The 14341-nt window shown below is 44.3% G+C and overlaps 1 protein-coding gene across 3 annotated transcripts in view; it reads right to left on the bottom strand.

Annotated features, from left to right (window-relative positions):
- The window catches only part of LOC134437660 (chromodomain-helicase-DNA-binding protein 3-like), a 107085-nt gene that overhangs the window by 78008 nt on the left and 14736 nt on the right, over window positions 1-14341 (bottom strand). For all 3 annotated transcript variants that reach the window (XM_063187148.1, XM_063187149.1, XM_063187147.1), the window contains exons 9-16: window positions 12218-12505; window positions 10803-11006; window positions 9264-9481; window positions 7707-7838; window positions 7165-7267; window positions 6486-6677; window positions 657-857; window positions 58-195 (exon numbers count right to left, since the gene is read on the bottom strand). In XM_063187148.1, coding sequence (XP_063043218.1) covers window positions 58-195; window positions 657-857; window positions 6486-6677; window positions 7165-7267; window positions 7707-7838; window positions 9264-9481; window positions 10803-11006; window positions 12218-12505 — 1476 coding nt within the window. The remainder of the gene's footprint in view (window positions 1-57; window positions 196-656; window positions 858-6485; window positions 6678-7164; window positions 7268-7706; window positions 7839-9263; window positions 9482-10802; window positions 11007-12217; window positions 12506-14341) is intronic.

The following is a 14341-nucleotide window of genomic DNA, read 5'->3' on the forward strand; positions in this document are numbered from 1 at the left end:
CACACATCCACACATGCGCACGCACGCACGCACGCACGCACACACGCACACACGCACCTTGGACTGGTTGTTCTTGAGGCGATGGGCCTCGTCCACCACTAGACAGGCCCAGTCGATGGACTTGAGTGCAGTCTGGTCGATGGTCACCAGTTCATAGGAGGTCAGGAGCACGTGGAACTTGATGGGTGCCTCTCGCTGTCAAGAGGCAGAGGCACACAGCAATGATTAAACATGCTAAACTTTATGCAGCGCATAGGCCCATGTGATTTTAAACAGATTTGCAAGTTATATTACTGTACGTGACGGCTTTTTCATATTTTTCTCAAATCTCAGAGTGACTCGGCTCTTTCCTCCCTTTTTGGACTGACACTTCACCCGTACAGATGCACCTGAGTAACATTGTTTGCACAATTACCCTGAGCGCTTCAAGCCCTTTTGTGTCTGCTAAACTTTACATTTTGTACTTGTAAGCAGTCTAAAAGGGAACCCTTGTATTCTTTATGACTACATTGCAGGTACCATATTGCTGACATGAAATAAGGTTTCGGGTTATTGTTTTGCAAATGTTGACTGTATTCTTCCCATCCCAGAGTTTGCTGTGAGGTTGTGGGTTCTCCACTGAGTCTGCACAGCAGAGCACATCCTCGGTTGCTCACCCGTATTTTGAAGGCTTTCTTCCCTCCCTTGACAGCCGTGTCGTCGAAGGTGAACTCGTTCTCCCGGATGATGGCCCTGCTGTCCTTGTCCCCCGTGTAGGTCACCACGTAGAAGTCTGGCGCCCACATCTCAAACTCCCGCTCCCAATTAATGATGGTGGACAGAGGGGCACTCACCAGGAATGGTCCCTTAGTGTGGCCCTGGAGCACAGACACCAGATAGATAGATAGATAGATAGATAGATAGATAGATAGATAGATAGATAGATAGATAGATAGATAGATAGATAGATAGATAGATAGATAGATAGATAGATATATAGATAGATAGATAGATAGATAGATAGATAGATAGATAGATAGATTATAATATACTGTATAATTGACTGTATAGACAGACAGGCAGAGGAGAGAAAACAACAGACGAATAGACACAGACAGACCAACAGAGGCAAAAAGAGGCATTAAATACACATTGATTTTCTTGCAGACATATCTCCAACTATCTGCTGTGCTCCATCTCCACTCAAATCTCACCATGGATGTTTGGCTGAATCCCTGCGGATTGTTTACAAGAGAAGAGACTCTCATTTCCATCTGAATATTAATTGGGAGTTCATCAAAAGGACAGAAAGTGATTGGGAGACATTTGAACTCGTTGAGTTCACTTACACCAAACTGAACTGAATTTGCTCATTTCTGTCACAGTGGCTGTCACGCGGTGCGCTGTGCTATTTTGGGATTATCCCTCTCTGCCCAAATTGCTCTCTCTCTCTTTCTCCCTCTCTCTTCTCTCTCTCTCTTCTCTGTCTCTCTGTCTCTGTCTCTGTCTCTCTCTCTCTCTCTCTCTCTCTCTCTCTCTCCTCCTATTCTAATTGATTTCTTTCAAGCTCAAGCCTGTTTCATTACTTTATTGGTTACACAATACCTTCCAAAGAGAAAAACTGCACCATCATCAGCCTATATAACCTCATTCAGGAGTAGGGCTACCAGTCAAGAAACCACCACAGCATATACAAAGTACAAAATGCCCTCCATCAATATTGCATATGTAACCCACTGCTTGACGAAAAATGTAGGGTTAGCTGGTCTACAGGCTGCATGAAGAGTGAATAGGCTATTCAGTGTTAATTCAACACTTTAGACTACTCTGGGACCAAATACACTCTAGAAGATGTTAAATCGACTCTTTAAGTGTGAATTAATATTTCAAAATGTACTGTGTGTGAGCATTAGGCACATTTCGAGAGTTGGCCAGCATGTCACTCATCATAAATAGCTAATCAGCTGTCCAGCAAACTGCCGCCTTGTGTCGTTGCCATACAGTATACTGGCTGGTGCCCTTCCTACTGTAAAACCAGGCTGAGTCAGCCAGCCACAGCCCCCCAAAAATAACAATTGGCATCGGACATCTATGAGGAGTTATTCTCGGACACAAGAGCTCGAGGAAGGGCTGAGGAGAGAGGAGACCTGTTTGCCTGTTTGTGTGAGATCCAACATCTACTGCTTCGATACAGAAGAAGGGACTGCATCACTGGGTCACAAAATGTTTCAGTACAGTAAGATGGGTGCTCATAAAAAGGCTTCCAAAACCTCACAAAAAGACAAAAAAGTTTAAATAGTATAGATTAATAAAGGCCTTTTACTTTCAAATTGGAGTGATTTCACCCTTTTATTTCGTTTTTTAGTTTTGACATGAGGCCCCCAGAGTCTATTAGTAATTCAAATCCTTGCCCTTATAAACATTACTGCTATGCGGCAACAAGATTTAATAGCGTGCACACCCGACCTCCCCACCCCCCTTCCACCCCTCTCCTCTTCTCTTCTCTTCTCATCTCAACCGACTCAGGTTGTTATGTCTCAAAATATTAATTCTGAGACAATATTGTGCCGGAAACTCCACCCTATCGGTGGAACTGAGTAGCTAGCCAGCCAATCAGAGCATTTGTTTGTCTGTGACCTCATGGGGTAGTAAACTCAACCTCATTGAATAATGTATGGAAGAGAGAGGAGAGCGAGCAACAGTTTATCCCTACATACATCAGCTCCAGTCCAAGAGCAAAACTGGCAGCAGCTTTTGGGAGAACAGAAAACAAGCTAAAGGATTATAACAGTGCTGCAGTTTGAAAGGGAAAGCAAATGATTCAAAGAGCAACCAATAGCTTTGGGGAATAAGCAGGCGGGCGGCTGTGGCCATGTTAGAAGAGTGCACTGCACAGGGTGTTTCACATTCTGTATCAAGTTTTTGAGATACCATTTTCCTCTCACTATATATTGTGCTGCTTACATAATTTTGTTCCCTACACATTTGCACTATACTACATGATCTCTGAGTATCTTTTATTTCAACATTGTGCAGCAAAGAGGTCAACATTTCAGATTCAGCTTGTGGTCTGTGTAACATGAGGTGTGTGCCCAGACTGACTATAGTCAGAGGCTCTCAGAGATGAGCAGAGATGTCAATGCAGAAAGTAAAAAGAAATAATTCTGTATTCTGTATGCATTCTGACTTTGCCACTACCACAGGTAATATCTGTTCTTTTGACAAAGTCATGTGAAGGTTTTTGAATCTCTTAAACTGAGATTTCCAACTCTACAATCAGGTCTTCTCTCCCTCTTGGGCGATGACTCAGCTGAATTGGTCTGGATGCTTTGGCTTGCACAGTGAATTCAACCTCAGCAGGATTTCTGAAACACTCTCACTCTCTCTCTCTCTCTCTCTCTCTCTCTCTCTCTCTCTCTCTCTCTCTCTCTCTCTCTCTCTCTCTCTCTCTCTCTAGTGTGCCTACATTGCTACTATTGTGTCATCAGCTTTCAGGCTCTTAAGGGCTGGATGTTATCAATGATACACAATGCTGATGCAGGACAACCACTGCATTTCTAAATGCATGCACCATATGCATCCACTGGATGTATAAATACAGTTTATGTTGGGTATGGACCTACCAAAGAACAGATGCAAATTCCTCATTCATCGTCTTTCTTTGTTGATGTGTTAAGTCATAGAGACTGGCATACCTTTCTGAACTAGAGTGGCTATATAATGTTCTGTGCTTGGTGTGTTGTGTAACAGGTGCGGATGGACTTGTATGGGGTGGGGTATTGCCTCATGGAAGCATTTCTGCTTTAGATGCCTCACAACACCAACAGACTAGTCCTTAATGTATTCAAGGAAGTGCAACGGTGACGGTGTATTTCTCCTGCCAGTGCTCCTTGAACATAAAGGAGTTCTGAAGGCTAGTGGATTGTCTTGCCTCGGCCCAAACACCCTTGATCCTATAAGACAGCTTATATCATATCATAAATGTATTTAAGTAATCTCTCTCGGGACAGAAGAGAACAGAGTAGAGAAAGTGAGTAAAGGAAGACAGTGACCTGAACTCTTGATCCTAACTTCAGACAGCTTATTCATATCCTGAATGTATTTTCCAGCTAGTAAACCCTCTTACTCGTTGGCCATGTTTACAGTGACTCTTTGAAGAGCGAGTTAGGAAGATGATGATGTGAATGATCTTGCTCAGCACCAAAGACCCTTGATGCTCAGACAGCTTTCTCATGTCAGACAGTATATATATCTTACCGCAAGTAATCTCTCTCAGTATAAAGGCTCTTTGCTCTTGCCTACCTCTTTTAGCGCATTCAGGTCGACTGAGAACTGTGCCGGTGTCCGTTCCCGCACCTAATCGCGGTTGTGTTCACACCACAGATTTTAGCGTTGGCTAACCAGAAAGTTGGTTGGCAAGCCTGATAGGGCTTTTCGCCTGAAAGCCCTATCAGAAGAGTGAGTAGAAGAAGACAGTGGTCTGAATGGTCTTGCCCAGGCCAAAAGAGCCTTGATCCCGAGGCAGCTTACTCTACTCAACTTGTAATCTCTCTTTTATCAAGGCTCTTTAGTCTTGCCTATCTCTCTCTCTCCCTACTTTGAAGAGCAAGTACAGGAAGATGGTCTAGGTCAGTGGTTCTCAACCTCAAACAAGCTTGATCCTAAGACAGCTTACTCCAGTCACACCATTCAGTTCTACACTGGGCTCTGCTGGCTGCCATCTGGTACATAGCGAGTAGAGTAGTGTTTCTCAATGGGGGCTCTACACCCCGTCCCTTCGAACAGCGAGGCTGGTCATGCCTTCTTGTAACTAACTGAAGAACCAGCGGAGGAAGTATAGTGATGGTCTGAACACTTGATCCTAACTTTAGACAGCTTTCTAGCGCCATGAAAGCATTCTCCAGCCAGTATTCTCTCTCTTAGTACCCAGTGTTAATTTTGACAGGAATTTTTAATTTAGTTTTAGTTTTAGTCTCTTGACGAAAATCTAATTTTAGTTTTAGTCACAATTTAGTCATCTAAATAATTTTTATTTTAGTCTAGTTTTAGTCGACTAAAATTCATACAATTTTAGTCGACGAAATCTAAAATAATTGTAGTCAACTAAAATATTACATTAATTTCCTCTTGTCTACACTTCTCTATAAAATTGTCAAACGAAAATACCATTTGGGGGAATTAATCATTAAAATGACATATTGTAATCATAAAATATTGTGGAAAAACTGCCAGAGCGTCTTATAAGCCAGTGGCTTATATCATGGCCGCGACACTCATAAATCTCTGTCGATATTTTAGAACGACTTCAGGGGAAAACGGGACTGCGCATTATGAAAAAATACTTGTGGGCATAGCCTACCAGTAAGCTAATGAAGAGCGTCGCAGGGTACAGTAGCCAGGTTACTGTATGCAAGCGTTACAATGTCACCTGTTGGAAGACGCCTCTCTCTCTCTCTCTCTCTCTCTCTCTCTCTCTCTTTCTCTCTCTCTCGTGCGCGTATTGCAAGCTGTTGCATATTATTTGCTTGATGCAAAGTTCTGATGGCATACACGCTCTCGTTGACATGGTTGTGTGCATGGTTGCATGGATTCGCAAGACTTCATTGCAATAACACAGTGAACGCGTGGAAGGACCGTTCACTTCCTATCGCAGTGTCATTGACTGAAACAAGTTGCAAAACTCCACACTTCCGAATCCTTTGCGATCGGCACTACAGTGATTCTTATCAGAAGGCTTGTGCCTACGTATAGACACAGACCCTTAAATTACAAACATTAGCGAACATTGAAAAAAGATCAGACAACGACCGTCGGGTGGCATGCTCATGAAAGCGACAGGGAGTGGAGAAGTTGCGCAAAAATGTATTGTAAGATGTTTGCTACTGTGCGACAGCACCACCACTATTTCATGACTGCATAAACTTCTTCGTCATGGATAAATGGCCAACAATACTTTTTGCAGCCAGGATTGCACTGAAAAGTAGGATACTGCTGTTAAAAAAAGGTCATGGGTCAGCACCGACGCCTGCTTGTGTGTGAGAGAGAGGGAGGGGAGGAGAGAGACGTGGAGCAGCTGAGATGAGGGTCGCGACTTGCGAAATAGCAGGCAATTCTTTTTCAATATGTCAGTGACATATTAACAAAAATGCTTCCTATTGGTTTTCGTCTCAGGTGGTATTGTAGTCACATTTTTATTTTATTGACGAAAATATAAATCAGTATAGTTATATTTCTCGTACAAACGCATGCTGCTTTTTTCGTCATCGTTTTATTGTCGTCAGGGGAAAAACAATCGTCAACGATAATTATGACGAAAATATTTCGTCACGAAATTAACACTTTTAGTACCAAGTCTTTTCAATTCAATTTCAATGTATTAGGGACCATGGATGATTAAAACATAAATGTTGCCATTTAATGCATTGTACCAGAGTCAGCCTCAGGCTATTTATGTCTGCAGTCCATGGATGGACATAATGCGTCATAACAAGTCGTGCCTACTGTACCTCTTTGAATAGCGAGTAGAGGAAGACGATGGTCTGGATGGTCTTGCCCAGGCCCATCTCGTCGGCCAGGATGGTGTCGGTGCCTTGTGCCCAGGAGAAGCGCAGCCAGTTCAGGCCCTCCAGCTGGTACAGGTGCAGCGTGCCGCCCGTCACCGTCACAAAGTCCGGCTGCTCCTCATACTTAATGGTGGGCTACGCGGAGGAGGAGGAGGAGAAGGCGGCAAGAGAAGAGATAGACATATTTTATTTCTGTTCATGGAACAGTCCTCTGAGGCGTGCATACATTTCAGAAGTGCAAAGAAGTCATGCACAGACATTGACAATTGGAGACAGATACTAGATCTGCTATTTCTCACCTGTTCTCTCTCTTTCACCTTATGGAAAAGAAGATATCGATATGTTTACACCATACTTAGTATATGGGAGTGAAAAAAGGACAATGTGTGTTTATGCTTGTCGCGTGATGTTTGCCTGCCATTGATGTGTGCACTTCGTGTCGTCGTGCCTTGAGCTGTCTTGTGCATGTCTTAACTAAGTTGGATGGAGATGGAGAAGTTGGTACAGAGGAGAGAGGGAGAAGGTGGAGAGGGTGGGAGGCAGGGGTTGCAAAGTGATGAAGGAGGTGGGGAGTGATGGAGGAGGTGGAGAGAGATGGAGGAGGTGGAGATGGAGGGCTCACGTCAGTGACGGGCGTCCGGGGCACTTCGTCGTCATTCTCCTCACTGTCCTCTTCTCTCCGCCTCTTCCTTGGCTTGTCAGTGTCCTCCTTCAGGATCTCATCCCTGATGATATACACACACGCACGCACGCACGCACGCACGCACGCATGCATTTACGCACGCACACACAGAGAGAGAGAGAGAGAGAGAGAGAGAGAGAGAGAGAGAGAGAGAGAGAGAGAGAGAGAGAGAGAGAGAGAGAGGGAGAGAGAGAGAGAGAGAGAAATAACATGATCTCTGTCCCTGTCTCTTTTCCTGTTTTTCTTGTTTTTTTCTAGATTGCTTTTGTGCATCATCTATTGTACAATTGTATCTATTGTATCTATTGTGCCCTCTCTATTTCTAAAGAAAAAAACGTGACTTGTAACTATGATTTTAGTCTCGTCCTTTCCGGACAATCCAACAGCAAATCACATAATGGGATGGATTCCTTTGCAGTTGCGTCGCTTGTGGTTAGAACTGGGTGCCATTCGCAGTATGCTGCTAGGGTTTATGTACGTACCTGTGTTTCCAATAGGCTGACTTGTGCACACTGAAGTCTGGAATATCCAGATCATCTCTCTCCCATGTGCACTGGTCATAGGTCAGGTCTCTCCACTTGACCAAGTAGTGGTATCCCCCCTTCTTATCCACACTGCAGAAGACACAATCACAGACATGCACACACAAAATTAATAGCTGGAGAACTGGACAAACAAGGATTTCATAATCACTCACAAACGTGTCACATGAGTGTATGATGCATTTTGTAGATAGATTTTAGCTATTATAGGCACCCACTCATACAAACACACATGCACCCATGTGTGTGCACACACACATACACACCAGATCAAACCAGTTTAAATTAACACATTCCAACCGGATAAAATCAGTTCAAAGCACTTGCAACTGGATCCAACCAGTACAAACCAGTGCAACCAGTCCCAACTAAATCCAACCAGTTCCAAACACATTCAACCAGTTTGAATCACTTCTAACTAAATCAAACCAGTAGAAACCTTTTCCAACCGGATCAAACCAATTTAAATCGGTTTGAAATGGTTTGAACCAGTTTGAAGTGGATCAAACCAATTCCAACCAGTTCCAACTGGATAAACCAGATCCAACCAGTTCAAGCCAGTTGCAACTGGATCACACCAGTACAAACTGGATCAAACAAGTTGAAACAGTTTGTAACTGCATCCAACCACTTTAAGCCAGTTCAAACCGGACCTGGGCTCAATTCGAAACAGGGAAGGCAGCTGTCCTTCCAGTGAGCTAACTGGACATCGAGTCATGAAGTGTGGATCGAAACGAAAAATTGCTTTATGTCCTCCCTCGGCAGTTGACTGCATTTGTGGGCGTAACGGGGATATTTGAGGTCAGCATCAGATGCTGACTTCGCTGCCTTGGTACCCAACATGCTGTGCGCCACCTCCCTCTCAACCGGAAACCTGAAAAACAAACATGGCTACTACCCAAGCTACTACCTTATCATACTCTTTATTCTGACACTTATGTATGTAGATATTGAAAATCGAATGGATAAATCAACATTGTAGTATCTAAATATGCTGTCGCTAAATCTAATTATAGCCTATTTTACGATTCCGCCGTCTGACGATCATTCACCGTTCAAATAGCATGCGTAAGCTAAGCGCTAACGTGATGAACGTAACTCCCGCCATAGAATCGCCGTAACATCAAATGCGCAAGGCAGCGCACTCGTTAGTGCCGTTCGTAACGGCTGCCTCATCAGCTAACTTCACCTATCTGATCAGTGACCTGTTTATGTAGGAGGAGAGTCATCGAGTCACTGCTTCCCGTTTCGAATTGAGCCCAAATCAGTTCCAACAAACCAGTGCAAACCAGTTACACACACACACACATGCACCTTCACAAATGTATATGCTATATATAACCCATATGTGCCAAAATCACAAGTGCGGACACACACACACACACACGCACGTACGCACGCACGCACGCACGCACGCACGCACGCACGCACGCACGCACGCACGCACGCACGCACGCACGCACGCACGCACGCACGCACGCACACACAGAGACCTACCTGTGGTTGATTATACGATGGATCATCATCCATTCAGGCTTGATGCCGTACTTGAAGTACTTCTCGTCCAGCTCGGCGAACTGCGGGTCCTTGGCGCGCCGCTTCTCGTGCTTGGCCGCCTCCTCCTCGTTGCCCGAGCCGTAGTCCAGGCTGGGCGGCTCGTCCATGTCTGTCTTGCGCTGGTAGTTGCGGAACATCACCGAGTGGAAAATCTCCAGCTGGGGACACAGAGACAAGAGGGAGATGGTGAGATTTCAAAATGACACAAAAAGATACAGCAAGAAGTCGTCAGAGAGGAGAAAACAGGGGGAAGGTGAGATTTTAAGATGACACAAAAAGATTCAGCAAGTAGTCTTCTGTTTTGTCTTCTTTTCATTCATTTAGGTGCATAACTGTGACCAGACGTTGATGCATCTCCCACAGAGTCAAGATTTGTCTTGTCCTGTCTTTAATGTTTGTCTTTGTCTACACATGGAATAGTGAGATGCATCATTTCAATTTCATGTGCAGAAATTGACAATAAAGATGACTTTGGCATGGGGTTTGACAGAGGGAGACAATGAGATATAAATGTGAAGTGAATCTGCAGTTCATATGTGTCCCTTATAAATACCTTCCCACCCATTGTTGTGTGTGTTTTATTTATCCCTATAGCTACATCCCTACACAATACTGCATGTGGATGAAGACTAAAGTTAAAACAGACAGATACTAAAGACAGAAAAATACATAGTAAATTGGGCATAGAAATTAATGATTTGAAACACAAATTACATACCTACACATTTCAACACATCTTTAGCTTGTGTTATACTCTAACAAGTTATAGACCCTGTTTCTTTTGTTTATCTGTGGTAAGTAATGTTACAAAATTGTTGAGCAAACAGTGTTTTGAAGAGTGGGCCTTGAGTTTTACGTCATTTAATTATTCAGGAGGTCAATGAAAAGCTTTCTTTTAAATAAACCACAGCCCATAGAAGTGATAGATAGTATGAGGTGTCTCGGGTACAACTTTCTTGATCAGTGTAGATCTAGAAAATCCCTGCCTTACACTAGAATACGGTATGTGTCTGTCTGTGTGTAAACGTCTAAGAGTGTCCTAATTATTTGTTAACACGTGCCATAGTCAAATCACTACACAGTCCTTCCTTTGGCCTTCGCCTATGAGTGATTTAGCACCAGGTTCTTCATGAACATTCTGTGTGTCAGGAGAGGTGCACCCGGAAAAGCACCCCGACCCAGTCACGGGACTCGGGGGCCCCGGCTACTCCAGACCAACTGAAGCACTTAGGCTCACGGGTATTGCTACATCTGGGAGGGATTCTGACTTAGAGGCGTTCAGTCATAATCCTGCAGATGGTAGCTTCCCATCAGTGGCTCCTCAGCCAAGCGCACAATCCAAATGTCTGAACCGGCGGTTCCTCTCGTACTGAGCATTACTATATCAGTAGAGTAAAACGAACCTGTCCTACGACGGTCACAGCCCTCCCCCCCTTCTATTCTTCTTTCTCTTTCTCTTTCCCTCCCTCCCTCCCTCACCTGCAGCTCTGTGATCCAGGTACAGTGCCAGTAGGACTGCCCCGCCAGCTTGACAAAGAACTCCCTCTCCGCCCGGCCCTTCATGGGGGGAGGAGGGGGTGCGTCTGGGGGTGCGTCTGGATCAGGTGGAACGGGCACCGGAGGAGGAGGCTCACCCCACCGCCAGTGGAGGATCTTCTGGACACGCCCTTTGATGGGTGGACACTGTGGAAAAAACACAGCCAATTAACGAATTGTCAACCAATTAAGTAACATCTCATTTTCTGTACGAAAAGCCACCCAATAACATGACATAGTCTTTTAATAACAGCTAATAACACCAACTCTATTTTTTATAGCATAGTTCATAGTTCTTTAAGCATTGTTTGGGGCTTTTTGGCCTTTACTATTAAAGGGCAGTGTGAGAGTAGACAGGAAATGGTTGGGAGAGAGAGATGGGGCAGGGCCGGGAAATGACCCTGGCCAGACTCGAACCGGGGTCCACATGGGCAATGTAAGCCCAAATGTTGGGGGCTTAGCGCACTGCACCACAGCGCCCCCCATCATAGTTCATACCACCATGACAAAAAAACTGGGTTGGCAGACTTTGAGACATGCCAACACATCAAGTCCCTTCTCCCTTCTCTGCAAGATGCATGCATGTATTGCACACTCCTAACATAAGACTTTTAATAATTTAACCATTTCTCATTACAGATAATTAGATCATGTGGTAAATAATTCAGGAAAGATAATGAGATCCATGTGTTATGTGACAATGAAAGGATGACTACAGAAAGAAAGCTTTCCAGCAATCTTCTCCAGGGTAGTGATGAACAACGAACTCTAATGATTTGACAGCGAGGGCTGTCACTCACTGTACAAAGTGTGCACAGCCAATCAAATGGAGTATCTTGTGCAGGGGCGGGTTGAGGCAGCGGAAGGTCTCCCACTAAATTAACTGAAAATGAGAAAAAATCTGACTAAGGCAGTCTTTCTTCAGGGCAGTGATAAACAACCAACTTTGATTGGGTCAGTAGGGGCTGTGACTCACCGCTAAAAATAAAATACTTTGGGCACCAAGGGGAAAGTGATGGGTTGAGGCAATGTTTTTCAGACAACCTAACAATTAACAATGAACTCTGACACTCACCGTGCAACACCTCTTGCAAAGGATCGAATTCCATCAAATCAAATTGATGCATGACAAATATCTATGAGATCTGTTTGTTTTTACTCCATGACAACCCCAGCAACTATCAAGGCAAAGTTGAGCCAGCAAGGGTTGTCACGCACCAAGGGCATAACCACTCCTCATTGGGTATCTCAGGCAGAGGTGGTTAGTCGATGCCATACGAGCAAGGGCAGGAGTCTCGCTTCTGATGATGAAATAATGAAAAAATAACTTCGATTGGATAATAGATCCTGTCCCTCACCGTGCAACGCGGGCACAACCACTCCCCGTTGGGTATCTCGGGCAGGGGCGGGTTGAGGCAGTGGATGTGGTAGGAGGAGGGGCAGGAGTCGCAGCAGAGCAGCTCTCCTCCGTCTTTACAGACGCGGCAGAACTCCATGTGGTCATCGTCCTCCTCCTCCTCCCCGGCTGCTGCTGCTGCTGCCGCTGCCGCCGCTGCTACCGAGTCTGCCGCCAAAGACTCGTCGGCCTCCTCCTCAAACTCCTCAAAGTCCTCGTCCTTTGCCTCCCACTGGATGCCCTCCTTCTCCTGGAGGAGTTGAGTACAGTAGAGATATTTAAGTGGCTCTGGAGGAAATGACGGTGTCTTGCAGCATACACATAATGCCAATGGCTCATGTCAGCCATATTGCACACATACTACAAACATTCATTTAGAAGAAAGAAACATTCCTACATTACATGCCCATATTCACTTAAAGAACAAAGAATAAAACAGAAGACAGCCATGCTGCACCTGAATTCTCATTTTTATGTATTCTTTATGCTGCACTGGTGTCAACGTAAGTAGCATGTGGAGTATGTTTTTCCTTTGTTATCCACAAAACCCACTCAGTTTCTATTTGTTTGCCTGATCTATTTTCATGTAAGCAGCAAGCACTGATCTTGCTTTAGCTCCTCTTCTGACTGCATGGTATATAAAAAACTGACAGCAAAAGTGTGGTTATTACCGTATAAAGATTGAATGGCTAGTGACTTGGTCAAACCACAGTGGCCGGTTAGTAAAGAAACTCTCAATCCCTGTTTCATACGGTTCAAACCCCACCATCTGGCTCTACATTGATCTGGCTTTCCACGATTCTTACTTTCTGAAGCCAGAATTCACATCTCTCTTTGTATCTACATATTTGGATGTAATGATAGTAAGCCTCAGTACGATTGCACCATAACAAAGTAAACAGGGAACATTGTAATGTTGTACATCTGTGTAGTTCAATTGCATGACTGTCTGCCAGCATACAGCTGCATTCATTTTCTAGATAGCATTTAGCCCTGTAATAACAGGGTACAACAGTTTATATGTTATTGAGCTGTAGCAATAGTTACTGTAAGGTTCATGGCATGTGGTTCAATTGTGCAAGTGGCCCTGATATGTCTATGGTGTTGTCAGTTGTACTTTTAATCACATTACATTTTTACATTGCATTACACTCCGCTGACACTTTTCTCCAAAGCAATTTACAGTTATTATTACAGGGTATTAGTTAAAGTCCCTGGAGCAATGCAGGGTTAGGTGCTCAAGGGTGCTTCAGCCATGGCTGGAGGTAAACAAAGAGGTAAAGGAGGGATTCGAACAAGCAACCCTCTGATCTTAAGACCACTTCCCCAAACTATTAGGCCACAGTTTCCCCCATTCAAATCCCACTTCGTCAGGCCTTGGGGAAGAAATTCTGTCTGGACACTTAGTAGGCCTGAAGCCTTGAACCTTCACTCATCCCCTGGTTTTATTCACATGGGTAAAATATCACATAACACATCTTCAAAGCACATGAATCCTCTAGAATATCTCTCTAAAATATCTGATCATCTGAAAAAACAAAACAGTATCAAAGCTGTGACATGAAGAGCAAACTCATATTAGTGTTGAATAATTGAACAGAATGTTCACCATGGGTTCATCTATTCAATACTGCTCTGCACACAATGGTCCGAAAGTCAGCTAATGCATGTAACAACAGGAACTAATGACTATGCCTTTCATTTAATGCACGTGTGTGCTGATTTCTACACAGAAACACAACAGGGCTGTAACCAGATGGGTTGGGGAGGGGAGTGAGTAGGACTCCAACTAAATCAAGGAAACTAAATCAAGGTAAACCTACACCTCGCCTTCCGAGAAACAGAATCTATAACACAGTGGCTGCCAAAACTCTTCCTAGAGAGAGAGAGAGAGAGAGAGAGAGAGAGAGAGAGAGAGAGAGAGAGAGAGAGAGAGAGAGAGAGACAGAGAGACAGAGAGACAGAGAGACAGAGATGCCTTGTAGGAACAAAAGACCTCTGCGTCCATCCGACCTGCACTAGTCCCAAGAGAGAGTCCCTTTCAGGTAAACCTCCAGATCTCTGGAGCAGCAAGAGGGGCGAAGAC

Source organism: Engraulis encrasicolus, chromosome 21, assembly GCF_034702125.1.
Source record: "Engraulis encrasicolus isolate BLACKSEA-1 chromosome 21, IST_EnEncr_1.0, whole genome shotgun sequence".
NCBI classification, from domain to species: Eukaryota; Metazoa; Chordata; class Actinopteri; order Clupeiformes; family Engraulidae; genus Engraulis; species Engraulis encrasicolus.